At 42.4% G+C, this 14,646-nt stretch overlaps 1 protein-coding gene across 1 annotated transcript; it reads right to left on the reverse strand.

Annotated features, from left to right (window-relative positions):
- Nucleotides 1–2,545: 2,545 nt before the first annotated feature.
- Nucleotides 2,546–5,193, reverse strand: LOC147005275 (PRAME family member 8-like). The gene is made up of 3 exons (XM_085836280.1): nucleotides 4,907–5,193; nucleotides 3,876–4,466; nucleotides 2,546–3,113 (listed from the first exon to the last, which is right to left on the reverse strand). The coding sequence occupies exons 1-3, from the start codon at nucleotides 5,191–5,193 to the stop codon at nucleotides 2,546–2,548; spliced, it is 1,446 nt and encodes a 481-aa protein (XP_085692406.1).
- Between the last annotated feature and the right edge of the window lie 9,453 nt (nucleotides 5,194–14,646).

A 14,646-nucleotide genomic window follows, 5' to 3' on the forward strand; every position in this document is an offset into this window, starting at 1 on the left:
ATTTTCTATATTTACATTTCAAATGTTTTTCCCTTTCCATGTCTCCCTTTTGCAATCCCCCTTTCACATCCCCCTCCCTCTGCCCCTGTGAAGGTGATTCCCCAACCACTCAGAACATGGGGGCTCTGGGTCAATATCTTACAGATGATATGCCCTGATCTACTTTCCATACTTATTTCTTTATTTTTGAGTCATCTGATGTAGACTAACCTAGCCTGCAGGCAATTATGAAGCTGAGGCTAGCCTGAATACTTACCCTGATGCTACCACCCCTGCATCCTGAGAGTGGAGCTTGGACCACCACAGCCAGCAGTGAAAACAGTTTCTGTGGAACTGAATACACTTGTTCTATATTAAGGAGAAATTGGAGAGTATTGCCCTCTTGCCTTCACATGGAAAGAAGTGGGAGGAGTATCAGGAGTACACAGCTGTTTTACTGCAGATGCAGCTCATACATGACAGCCTGTCTCAACAGCAACAAAGAGCCCCAAAGAAGCTAGTAGAGAGAATGATTTTCTGAATGAGGTTATGTTCTGGTCTCTTGGTCACTAAGTGCTCTGCTTACCTGGTTCAGTGTGTCCATCCCTTGACCAAATGGACAAGAACACATTACAGATCTTCCGGCAGTCTCAAAGACTAGCATGTGGGCTAAGGTGACACTGAATATTTTTCTTTTCTCATATAAAGATATTTGTGACATTGGTTTAAAATGATGTATACTGGCATGAGAAATGAGAGAGGAGATTTGTAAATTTGACAAAACCTGATCTGAAGAATAAGTGGCCACCAGATAAAAAAAATCTCCAAGGGACTGCACATCCTCTTAAGTAGACAGAATTATCAGCCAGAAAAGGCTACGAAGTAAGACCCTCTGGAAGTAAATCAGAAATGAAAAACTAAATGAGTTGATCAAAGTCAACCTGAGATGTACCTCAGTGGTTTGATGCTTGCTTGGCATGTATAATGTCTTGGGACTCCATCTCATATAGTGTGAAAAAATTTGAAATTTTCAAACTTGATGGCTCAGCTCAGTGACTAATTACCACCATAGCTCAAGTCTAGTTACTGGTCTTTCTCTTTCCAGACTGTGTAAGCTAAGGATGTGAGGAATTGCTATAGGTAAAGTACTTGGAGGTATACAGTCAAGAGTTTATTTCACATACAGAGAATATTTGGAATTACCTTTAAATTTTCATTCTCAATACTTTCTTGTTTTCATTTGTTTAGTGTGTGTTTATGTGTGTGTGTGTGTGTGTGTGTGTGTGTGTGTGTGTGAATGTATGTGTATATTGTAGATTCTTTAGACAGATACCCAGTATGTAGTACTGTTGAGCAATACTAAGGGTCCCAACCACTGTCTTGAAAAGGACTGACAGGAAAATAGACAGAAAGATAGATATTGGTCTAGGATGAAGTCATAGTATTCTTTCAAACATCCAAGGTGCAGGCCTCAAACCAGAGCCCAGAACAAACTGGGCTACTACTCCCCAATTAAGCTCAATGAAAACACCTGAAGCTTCGCACATTCTCTTCACACTGTGGTGGAGGGGAAATACCATTGGAGGCACACAAAACTCAGGCAACTGCTACTGACCAATGTCATTTATTCAATTACTTCATTTTTCTGAAGTCTTTGTGAAATTGTGTGATTTTTGTCTAAGATGTTCTCAATTTTGTGTATACTCAGATTTATTTTACATAATGTGCATGTAAATGCCAGGATCCACAGATGTCTGAAGAAATGGGACTAACACCTGAAGCGTGAGTTGCATCTGCAGTTCTGAAAACAAATTTTGCCCTCTTCTAAAGCAACATGTACTATTAAAACATGATCCATTGCTCTTTGGGGCTCCTGAGCTTTTGTTTGTTGATTTGTTTGTTTTTCTGAAGAGCATGAAAGGAATTTTCTGTGAGCAAACTTCCAGCAGGTTCACAGGTTCCAAGCAACAAGGCCTGTGAAGTTGAGAGGCAGACAGGGAGACAGGGTGAGGGAAAGAAAGAAAGAAGGAGTGTAAGAGACATGGAGATTGTATTTATGACTTCTTTTTTACCACCAGCCAATCAAGATATCCATATGTGAACCACCTTAGCTGATAACTTTATCCACCTACCCAAGATTTTGAATCATGATATGTCTGGCATCCATGTGTTCATTTTGACTCTCAACAGAGGGCAGTTGCTACAGAATGCTTAAAATTAGATACTTTATTCTACTCAGACAACAGGAATAACATCTAAAGAACCCATGTTCTATGCATTCACTTAATAGTACAGTGAAGAACAAAAAGTTTACAAGTCCATGAAAAAGGATCTAGTTAATCTTTCCCGGCAGAGTCCACTCAAGCCACCCAAGTTGTCTTTATCACTGCACAGTCCATCTCTCTGTTCCCCAGGTCAAGCTCAGCCTCCAAGATCCCAGTTATTGTTCATCCTTTTCTTTCCAAGCATCTGTACACTGCCTGAAGTCACAGTCTCTGAGCAACCGACATCAGAGATGTGTCCCAAACTTGTCATTTATTCACATGCAGAAGTTCTGTATCCATGTTCACCTCCAGCAAAAACAAAGTCTGAGTCCCTGGCCATAGACACAGTGCTCGCCACATTTGTGGCATTTACGTGTAGCAAAAGAGAGGCTCTTGGGCTGCCTTATTGCTGTCAGTGTATCCATGAGATCCTGACAGAGCTGGGCGAATCTTTCTACAGAGACATGGCCCAACTCATTATAGCACTCCAGAGGGGCAGGGTATTGTTCCACATTCATCTTGCTCCAGCTGGCTGTGTGCTGTAAAAGGTCCTTCAGGATGGGCATGGAGAAGTCATTGTTGTACAAGTTGATCTTGGTGAGCTGAGAGCATTGTATGAGGGAAGGTAGGAGTGCATTGAGCTGGGAGTCCTTCATCCTACATCCCTGCAAATTCAGAGTCTCAAGAGTGTTCATTACTTTCTCTAAGAGACCTCTCAGAGGCATCACATCCAAAACCTGTAAGACCACACCTTTCATCTCCAGATGTTTTAGCTGAAAGAGACTCTGACAGTAAGAGAAGGAATCCAAGTCTAACTGTGAAATTTGGTAGTGAGTGATGGAGAGGGACTCCAAGGATGTCATCAGGCACCTAGGGATAAATGAGACCAGATGGTTAGTTCAGGCAAATGGTAATGAAGAGCATGGAGTGGGGTTTACACAGTCATAGAAGTGACCAGGTGACCAAGTTCAGTGTGACCAAATGACCATAGATATTATCTGAGATGCTTCCTTTTGAAATCAGCTTAGTCAAGTCAAACCCACACAAAATCAGCGGACTTCAGTCTCAAGCAGAAAACCAGTTTAGCCCCTAAGACACATAGAGGAATTTCCATAGCAAGAGAGTCCTGACAGGATCTAGGGATATTACATGTGGGCTCATTCAAAGCTGCATTTAATCGCAGCATCTGAACTGTCACACTTGCTATCCCTTACAGTTCCATACAATCCCTCATGTCCCTTGTACTCCACAGTACTGGGGCTCAAAACCCTTCACTCATGGGAAAGTAGGGGAAGATAGTAGGCTGTTCCCACAGATCTTAGCACAGAGCTCACCTCCTCACTTTGATGATCTCCCCCATCTCCTAAATACATCCTCACCCCCCTGTTGGCCGTGATTCCAAGAAGAATTACAGTCCCTTCTGACCTGATCTGAGCTACTCCTTACCTCCCTTCAGTCTTCTGCTTCAGGAGTAATTATTTGAGTCTTTGAATCTCACATAACATCCATATTCTAAAGGGTCCCTAAAATTTGTTCCAGGTGGCTAACTGTCAGGCAGGGAACACGAATAATCCTTTAAATGGACAAGAAAAAATGCTCGGCTAGGTAACCCAGCTCTCCCTCCTTGCTTACCTGAAGACCTGATTCATATGGTCTATGAGAAAGTGGACACCACACATGGAGAGATGCTGGAGACAATTGAATTTGGAGAAGATAGAAATGAACTCCTTGACACACATGTCTTCTCTGTCTCCTGTTCTATTGGAAATCTTGAAGACGTTCTTATAGAGGGGTGCCAGGAGAAGTTTGCGAAGATTTCTCATCTGCCCGAAGCAGGGAGCAAAACGGGCCAGATTGAACACATTCCACTCAGTGTTCAGTTCCAATTCCTCTATGTGCTCTGGATGAAAGACGTTCAAAATCTCTAAGACAAAGTTCACGGGCATAGCCCAGATCTTCATGTTTATACAGCACAAATGTAGGGAGTCCTTTCTCTGCTGGGCCCACTTCAAGAAGTATGCTTGTGACTCATCCTGGCGGGGCCTGAGGCACAGGTCAGCTACCACCTTCAGCTGCCTCCTCCGTGCATATCTTGGAAGGACTTTCACTACCGTAGGCTTCTCATCCAAGGGCTCTGAAGAACAGCTACCATCCTCTGCACCAACCCATATGTCCCAGAAGGCATGGTGCACATTCCTCAGGTCCAGAACCTGAAGTTTTCCCCTGCTTGGAGTGAAACATGTCAAATATCAGCAGACATGACTACAGTCAGTCAGCTTTGAGTACCTGACTCTAAACTCAAGTCTCGCCCATCTTGTTATGGTGTAATTACTTTAAACAGAGTGCAATGTGCACGCAAGCATGCTACAGAATCTTTCCCTGAGCTGCATGTGTAGACCTGACCACTTTCCTTCCACTAAGTTACTCTTTATTTCTCCTTAGTCCCAGTAATAGTGGTTGTGGGAAACCAGGGATAGGCTCAATCTAGAGATTACATATAGTAAGTTGTAATCCACTGACAACTGTCCTTAATCCAAGAAGACAATAGCTTCAAGGTTCCTGCACCACTGCTTGATGATCCCATCAGAAGCCATTCTCCCTGACCCCACAATCTCTACTGTGTACCCAATTGCTCCCTTATAGACGACTTGATTATTACTCACCTGGGGTGAGATTCTCTTGTCAGTAGCATGTCTATTCCATCTAGCACAGCCTGCAACGTCTCCAGGTTAGGTGAATTCATCAAAGCCCCCACAGGGAGACAGGGAAAAGTCCAGGCAGCCACCATTGCCTTTATGAGCTTCTTAAGTCTGCAGGCGAAGGCCTCCTTGAACAGTGCTGGGAAGAGCAGAAAAGGCACCTCCTCCAGAGAGGACAAGGCCAAAGCCTCATCTCTCAGCAGAGCCTGCAATGCCAGCTTCTGGAGTGTGGACAGAGTCTGAACACTCATCCTCTTCGGTCTCCAGTCAGAAGGCTCCTTGGGAAGGATTCAGAAAAAAATATACTTTCAAGACAAAGTGTTTAAAACTTACTCACCATTACATCAACCACTAAGCTTCAGAGTTACTACTCTGAGAGTGACAGAGAAATCATTTAACCTCTTCAACATAAACTGGTGGTGGAAAGGCAGACTCCCAAAACCAGGGTCATTCTATCAAACAAATGAGCACATAATTTTCAAATCAAAATCCTTTTTGTATGACCCTTTCACAAAAACAGTCTTAAAAAAAAATCAGAAATCAAACAAAACCAACCAACCAACCAACCAACCAACCAACCAACCAACCAACCAAACATAAATCCTTGTGATGCGGAGCAATATTAATTCCCAGTAAGCAGAATGACTTCAGTGCATTTCTACAATTTTTAGGGTTTCTTGTGTCTGGGAAAAAGATCATGTATACAGAGCAAAGCTATGTGGAAAAGATGAAAAGCAAAGTCTAACGCAATACATATGCATAACTCACAAGTATCACTCCAACAAATGGGTATTGAAGGAGATCAAACATACATGGAACACATGTCTACCATATGAGCCAGCTTCTCTCTCTCTCTCTCTTTCTCTCTCTCTCTCTCTCTCTCTCTCTCTCTCTCTCTCTCTCTCTCTCTCTCTCTCTCTCTCTCTGTGTGTGTCTCTGTCTCTGTCTCTGTCTCTGTCTCTCTCTCTCACACACACAAACACACACACACACACACAAATTCAGTGAAGGGGAATCATGAGGGACAGGTTAGTCAGAATGATCTGATTTCCAGGTTCCCAGGAGCCACATGGCCAGTTCTAAGAGAGTTTGATCAAGATACAGAATCCTTGTCTCCAAAGATTATATGAAGCACACTAGTGAACTATGCAAGCTATCATGGAAATATATCGGTGATGAGGCTAAAAATTCATTTGGAATGAAATTCAAGGTCTTCAACCTGTTCCTCTAAAGGAGTCTAAACTTCTCTACATCAAACTGCATTCCTCCAGGAAACACCAGTACATACCAGTTGAGCACTGCAGATAGGTCTCCAAGTTCCAGTTGCACCAGACAGTTATCCAGGCTGCAGGTCACTGAATGTGTGCTCTGGATCCACTGGTGCCTTTATATACCTCTGTGCTCACCCCTCCCTATTGTAGCCACACCCTCCAATCCCAAACTGGAATTGGATTTCCTGGTTTAATCTCCACCTTTCAAATTCCAGATTACAGATCTAATCATTTCATCGGTTGAATCAGAAGGACTTGTGTTCCCATACTCTCCACTCTTCCTCATCCCCAGACCCCCCCCAAAAAAACTTTTATGGAAAAATATGAACATTCCACTTGTTAAATAACCATACAACATCAAGTTTGGTGATTTGTTCTTTCATTTACTTAAGGCTTACTTAGTTTGCAATTTGTTCCAGGGATCTTGTCATGCTGAGAAGCCAAGGGTGTTTTAGAAGTCTAATTCTAGAAATTCTCCTGCCTCAGGATCCTTCTTATTGATAGGATTACTGTTATGAATAAACACATCTGGTTGGATTTTATTCTTGGGACCAGAGTCATTTCCAGTTTTCATCAGCTAAGGGTTTAATCTGTTGTTGATCAGAGACATAGCATAATTCAACGTTATTCTTCTTTGCTGGATTTGGGACAGAATACAGAGTCAGAGTTAGGAATATGTACTGGAGCTCAAGGGCTGAAGTGGATGCTCTGTCAGTAAACTGTAGCAGCAGTCACTCAAAAGTTAGGGTAGGAGCAAGGCTTGATTCCATTACTATACTAGCCAAGGTGTTGTGTGTGCACTCAGTTCATAAGGAGCTACCTGGCATTCAGGGATTCCACTCTAAAACTCTCTTTGCAATAGACAAGATGGGGCATGCTTGTAAGCTCAAAATTGGAAGTGGGAGGTAGGAGGCTCGTTTTAATGTCATCTTCAGCCAAATTGTAAGCTGAAGTATAGTCTGATCCCTACAAGACCTGCTTTCTAAATACATAAAGGCAAACATGAAAAGGAAGGTGTGAGGGAGATGGTGCCCTTGGCTGCTCAGGAAACTTAGAGTATGACAAGTAGGATCAGCCCAACAACATTCGTCAGGGCTATGAGATGTGATGTGGGTCGTGGGCTGGAGACTTGGCTTAGAAAGAAGGAACACCTGTCAACCTTCTATCCCTATCATCTACATGGTGGCTTGAAATGATCTCTGACTCCATTTCTAGCAAATGTTAAACTGCCTTCTGACCTTCTAGGGTAGCAGGCATGTGAGGGCTCCCCATTCTTAGTTGTAGGCAATACACCCCTACACATAGAACAAATCTTACTAAAACAATACATCTATACTGGAAATGGTGGCATACACATTTTTCCCTCCCCCCAGGAGTCAAAGTTTGACTGATTCAGGGAGTTCAGAACTACCCTTATCTAAATAACTAATTCCCAACCAGTGAAACCTATAGAGTGAGTATCTTTCATAAAATTGAACCAGAGCTGGGCAGGGTGGCACAGGACATTAATCCCAGGACTACAGTCAGAGGCAGGAACATCTTTGATTTCAAGGCTAGACTGTTCCTCAGAGTAGCTTATAGGACATTTAGCGCCCTTAAACAAAGACACCCTGTCTCAAAACAATAAAACAATATGGGCACAGGGGAAAAATTCCTGAATAGAACAGTAATGGCTTGTGCTGTAAGATCGAGAATTGACAAGTGGGACCTCATGAAACTACAAAGCTTCTGCAAGGCTAAAGACACCATCAATAAGACAAAAAAACCACCAACAGATTGGGAAAGGATCTTCACCTATCCTAAATCAGATAAGGGACTAATATCCAATATATATAAAGAACACAAGAAGGTGGACTCCAGAAAGTCAAATAACCCCATTAAAAAATGGGGCTCAGAACTGAACAAAGAATTCTCACCTGAGGAATACCGAATGGCAGAGAAACACCTGAAAAAATGTTCAACATCCTTAATCATCAGGGAAATGCAAATCAAAACAATCCTGAGATTCCACCTCACACCAGTCAGAATGGCTAAGCTCAAAAATTCAGGTGACAGCAGATGCTGGCGAGGATGTGGAGAAAGAGGAACACTCCTCCATTGTTGGTGGGATTGCAAGCTTGTACAACCACTCTGGAAATCAGTCTGGCGGTTCCTCAGAAAATTGGACATAGTACTACCGGAGGACCCAGCAATACCTCTCCTGGGCATATATCCAGAAGATGTCCCAACCGGTAAAAAGGACACATGCTCCACTATGTTCATAGCAGCCCTATTTATAATAGCCAGAAGCTGGAAAGAACCCAGATGTCCCTCAACAGAGGAATGGATACAGAAATTATGGTACATTTACACAATGGAGTACTACTCAGCTATTAAAAAGAATGAATTTATGAAATTCCTAGCCAAATGGATGGATCTGGAGGGCATCATCTTGAGTGAAGTAACACAATCACAAAAGAACTCACACAATATGTATTCACTGATAAGTGGATATTAGCCCAAAACTTAGGATACCCAAGATATAAGATACAATTTGCTAAACGCATGAAACTCAAGAAGAATGAAGACCAAAGTGTGGACACTGTGCACCTTCTTAGAATTGGGAACAAAACACCCAGGGAAGGAGTTACAGAGACAAAGTTCGTAGCTGTGATGAAAGGATGGACCATTTAGAGACTGCCGTATCCAGGGATCCATCCCATAATCAGCTTCTAAACGCTGACACCATTGCATACACTAGCAAGATTTTGCTGAAAGGACCCAAATATAGCTGTCTCTTGTGAGTCGATGCCGGGGCCTAGCAAACACAGGAGTGGATGTTCACAGTCAGCTATTGGATGTATCACAGGGCTCCCAATGGAGAAGCTAGAGAAAGTACCCAAGGAGCTAAAGGGATCTGCAACCCTATTGTTGGAACAGCATGATGTACTAACCAGAACCCCGGAGCTCTTGTCTCTAGCTGCATATGTATCGAAAGATGGCCTAGTCGGCCATCAATGGAAAGAGAGGCCCATTGGACTTGCAAACTTTATATGCCCCAATATAGGGGAATGCCAGGGCCAAAAGAATGGGAATGGGTGGGTAGGGAAGTGGGGGGCGCTATGGGGGACTTTTGGGATAGCATTGGAAATGTAATTGAGGAAAATATGTAATAAAAATATTAAAAATCAAAAAAAAACCAATAAAACAAAAACAGAAGCAAGGTGAAATTTCCCAGACGGTGCAGTTACAGACTTAAAACCCAGGATTAGGGAGGTAGAAGCAGGAGAAGCTCTGAGGTCAAGGTTAGTCTGGTCTACAACGTGAGTTCAGGAAGAACCAGAAATGGGTAACCTGACCAACCCTGTCAAAAATAAATCCAACAAACAAAGAGAGAAACAAAACCAAATAAAAAATACCCAAAACGCAAAATAAAATTCTTAAATAAAAATTCAAGAGAGCTTAAGAGCCAGTGAGATGGCTCAGAGGGGAATGGCACTTGCTGTCAAGCCTGAGTTCAGTAGTGGGACCCACAGCTGTATTGAGAGAGACCACTTCAGTTTACAGTCCACCCACTCTATGTGCATATGCCCCTGCTGATACACCAATTCACAAATGAACTAAGACAGTCAGCATGCACAGAAGAGCAGGAGAGCTGATCTAGGGTGGTAGTGCAAGTTTCAGTGAACTGATGAAGGATGACCCCCAAACTATATAATGTAATTCTGTGTCTCCCATTCAAATACCAACAATGGGAGCTGGGTGTTTGATTGGCAGCTCAGCCTCTTGTTCTGGGCTTCATGAATTAAAATATCTGCAGTAAAACTCCTGGGGTCAAGAGAAAAAGGCTTTCTCCAAAGAGCTAATGAAGTCTCCTTGGAAAAGTAAGGAGAAATCCAAAGTGGAAAGAAAGATTTTCAGAATAAAATGGGACCAAGAGAAAGGAGACTTTGAGCTGGATGGGGCTCATGACCAGGGAATTCCGGAGCCTAGGGGCTAGCATTGACCTTGCCAAGTTAACAGCCAATACAGTTTTTAATGGAAGAGCCACAAGGACCCGTGGCTAGAGATAAAGACAATGACACGCCTTTTTATTGGATATTTTCTTTATTTACATTTTCAAATGTTAGCCCCTTTCCTGATTTCCCCTGTGAAAAACACCCTTCCCCTATGCCCTCCTCTTCTCCCTGCTTACCAACCCACCCACTCCTGCTTCCTGGCCCTGGCATTCCCCCACACTGGGGCATACAGATATGTGGATATTATCCCAGATGCCCAGAAGCTCAGAATATCCAAGATACAATAAATAAACCACATGAAACTCAAGAAGAAGGAAGACCATAGTGTGGATACTTCTATCCATCTTAGAAGGGGGGGGACCCATGGAAAGAGTTACAGAGTCAAAATGTGGAGTAGATAGTGAATAAATGACCATTTAGAGACTGACTCACCTGGGGATCCATCCTATTTACAATCACTGAAACCAGACACTGATGTGCATACTCTATTTAGCATGCGTGAACAATGTCACACATCAGAGGGAATGGAGGCCTTTGTATACATACCCAATGGTGGGAAAAAGGCTTTCTTCAGAGGTTGTGCTCAATGGGAGGGGATAGATCCCTGAACCTGTTATATTGCTATGAGTTTACTTCTAGAGATTTTCTGTAATTGACCTGTGACTCTGTGAGCAGCTGGTCCAGGCTGTCCTTGAGGAATTTCATGCACGGTAGAATCTGCTGTTTGGGTGCCATTGTTTCACCAAGGTTCTAGGAGCCCTGTCCTGGTGATGTTGACCTTCTGTTCAATGCTCATCAGAGTAGAAGGATGGAAAGACTTGAAGGTTTTCTTGTTGTTATTTGTTTCTTGTTTCTTCGTGAGGTCTTTTGGGGGGCAGTGATTTTACTTCTGTCTTTGTTTTAGGGTTTCCTCTGGACTTGACTTGATCCTGCTACTAAGCCTTGTTCTCTGTCTGTCCATGAAACTTCTAGCCCCCTTGCTCATCTGGTGCCCAGAGCTTTTATTCTGGTAGCTTGCTGCCCTCTACCACCTCTAAGCAGGTATAGCAGCTGCTTCCACAACTGTGCCTTTCTGTTTTCACCTCTGAGTCACACCAGTAGGACCTGGGAAGGAACATTGTGAGCCTAAGAGCAACACCTGTTTGCTGCCCAAAGCTATGAGCAATCATTTTCTTCCTTGACTGACAATTGAATTTAACAGGCATAAGTCAGAGACTAGAGACTAGAAATCCAAGGGAACTAATAAGCTTGGCTTCTTCCATTTATTTTCTCCAGAAATTTGGCTGTCACAGGACAATGGCCACATCTAGGCTTGGTCCTCAACTTTTGCATATCTTGAAAATATCTAGCAGATGTGCCTAGAGAGTAACCTCAGAGGTCATTCCAGAATCACTTCTTCCAGGGGACAGCATCAATGACACAGGTTCCTATGAAAGTAGAAAACAGAGATCAGTTTCCTTCCAGGCCAGTGTACACCTTGTAAAGTCTTGCCAGCTACATGTCTTGAAACAACTTCTCTTCAGGCACTTCCCTCAAGACTGTGCCTCATTCAAGGAGCCACTGGTCTTCTCCATGTTGGGGTCTCTCTCATGATCAAGAGTGCTATAGCTCCCAACTTTCAAGCTTCTAAAATTCTACTATCTCACTTATGAAGTCTGTATACTGAGATCCTTTCCTTTAATGAACCCCCACACTATTCGTTATGGCTGCCTAGGTGAAATAGTTTCCATCTATAACACTGTCTACATGCAAATTAAAGAAGATACTATCTCTGCCTCTTTGTGTAGTATGAGCCTTCAGCCTGTCTAGTTACTATCTCAGTGGCATTATCTGTAGACAATGTGCTAAGCTTACACTCCTTCATGTTAACCACATATGGGATAAAGAGATGGTTCATGAGTTAGGAGCATGGGGGGAAAAGATACAGTAGCTGACACATAGAAGCCTGGAAATGATCCTGAGGTATCTGTTAGAGAAGCCAGTGCTCTACCTAATCAGTCACATCTCCCTCACCTTTTCTTTGCTTTTTCCTTACTGAAAATATTTTTATTCATACAATGGGTTGTGGTTATGGTTTCAACTCCCCCATCTTCTCTGAGATCATTCCCACATTATTTTCCATCTCAATCCACACTCTTTGTATCTCTCCTGAGAAAAGAAACAGGCACTGAAAGAATCCAGAAACATGTGTGGTAGTACACAAGTGTACTGTCAGGACAGGGAAGGAAGAGGCAGGACCACCTCCAGCCTGGCCTAGCAAGTGAGTTACAGAACAGGTTAATTTACAATCAGACCCTGAAAAACAACACAGAAATGAACAAATAAACAAAAAAGCAACAGAAAAATCAATAGAAAAGAAAAACACACAAGATGGAACAGGACAAAATAAATAAACCAACAGAAAAAAGGGAGCCAATCCCATCCCATCAAAACAATAAAGTAGAATCACCAACAACAGCAGCAAAAACAAATGCCAAAGAAATACAGAATACATTCAAAGACACAGAAATCCCAGAAAAACAGGAAAATGGTAGCTGTAATAGACAAGCAAAGAACTTATAATCTAAAAGCAAAACAATATAAATAAAAAAAAGTACATGACACAACTTTCTAACACTCAGATTTGCTAAAAAGTCTTTGAGTTTGTCTTCTTTTCCTACCTACAACTGGTCAATTAGTCTCCCGTTAAGAGTGAGATTTGCACCTTGCACGGTGGCACACACCTTTAATCCCAGCAGGTGGGAGGCAGAGGCAGGCAGATTTCTGAGTTCCAGGCAAGCTCCGTCTATAGACTGAGTTCTAGGACAGCCAGTCCTACATAGAGAAACCCTGTCTCGACACCCCCCCCCCAAAAAAAAGGGAAAAGAAATTTCCATTTAACAAGGTTAGTGTTTCATTTGCAAGACTTTATGGATTGGAGACAGCTTCTGGGTTAAAAATGGGAGCTTATCTCAATACTGTCATGCAGCCTGGATAATGGACTTGTTTGGCCAGCACTGAGAGACCTATCTACAGTGTTCAGAAGTAGTAGGTAAGGATAATCCCCTGGGTCATGCAGTTGGATGTAGAAACCTTTAGTCTCCCACATATGACCAAAAAAATGTTAATTTTTATCTACTTACAGGAACACATTGAACATCTGGTATTTAATTCCAAATGAAGTTTTAGCCTCATCACAAACATATATGTTAAGCAGTTGATTTCATTATTATGGTTGATTTTTTAAAAGAAGGTCTTTGTATTTTGTTTAAGCTCTCCTAGAAATGGCCATGTGGCATTGGGTAGGCTGAAAAGCAAGAACCTCCTTACTCATAAGCCTCCTCAGTGCTAAGATTGCTAGTGTGTTCCCTCACATTTCCATTCACTCAAATGTTTGTGTTTGTTTTTGTGAATTTATGAAATTCCTATGCAAATGGATGGACCTGGAGGGCATCATGCTGAGTGAGATAACCCAATCACAAAAAAAAAAAAAAAAAAAAAACCTCACATGATATGTACTCACTGATAAGTGGATATTAACCCAGAAACTTAGAATACCCAAGATATAAAATACAATTTGAAAAACACAGGAATCTGAAGAAGATCAAAGACCAAATTGTGGACACTTTGCCCCTTCTTAGAATTGGCAACAAAACACCCATGGAAGGAGTTACAGAGAAAAAGTTTGAAGCTGAGATGAAAGGATGGACATCAAGAGACTGGCATTCCCAGAGATCAATCCCATAATCGGCCTCCAAATGCTGACACCATTGCATACACTAGCAAGATTTTGTTGAAAGAACCCTGATATAGCTGTGTCTTTGGAGACTATGCCGGGACCTAGCAAACACAGAAGTGGATGCTCACAGTCAGCTATTGGATGGATCACAGGGCACCCAATGTAGGAGCTAGAGAAAGTACCCAAGGAGCTGGAGGGGATCAGAAACCCTATAGGTGAAACAACAATATGAACTAACCAGTATCCCCCGGTGCTTGTGTCTCTAGCTGCATATATATCAGAAGATAGCCTAGTCGGCCATCAGTGGATGAGAGGCCCATTGGTCGTGCAAACATTATATGCCTCAGTACAGGGGAATGCCAGGGCCAATAAGTGGGAGTGGGTGCGTGGAGGAGTGGGTCTGGGAGGGTGTGGGGCTTTTGGGATAGCATTAGAAATGTAAATGAGGAAAATACCTAATAAAAAATTAAAAAAAAAAAAAAAGAAAGTATGGTAAAGTTCTGCACTAAAACAGTCTGGCCCTGAGCCATTGTTTTGGATGGAAGACTTTTAATGATTACTAGTAGTTCTGTAGGGGGTATAGGACTAGACAGTTAACTTGACATTGAGTTTTACATTTTGTAAGTTACATTTGTCTTGAAAATAATCCATTTCATTTAGGTTTCCAATTGTGTAGAGTACAGGTTTTTGACTTAAAACCTAAAGATTTCCTTCATG

This window comes from Mus caroli, unplaced genomic scaffold (assembly GCF_978045245.1).
Source record: "Mus caroli unplaced genomic scaffold, Mus_caroli_1 scaffold_4, whole genome shotgun sequence".
NCBI lineage: Eukaryota > Metazoa > Chordata > Mammalia > Rodentia > Muridae > Mus > Mus caroli.

Coding starts and splice junctions, on each gene's coding strand:
- LOC147005275 (XM_085836280.1), bottom strand. CDS start 5,193: ATGAGTGTTCAGACTCTGTCCACACTCCAGAAGCTGGCATTGCAGGCT. Junction 4,467..4,906: donor ACAAGAGAATCTCACCCCAG/GTGAGTAATAAT, acceptor CACTCCAAGCAG/GGGAAAACTTCAGGTTCTGG. Junction 3,114..3,875: donor CATATGAATCAGGTCTTCAG/GTAAGCAAGGAG, acceptor ATTTATCCCTAG/GTGCCTGATGACATCCTTGG.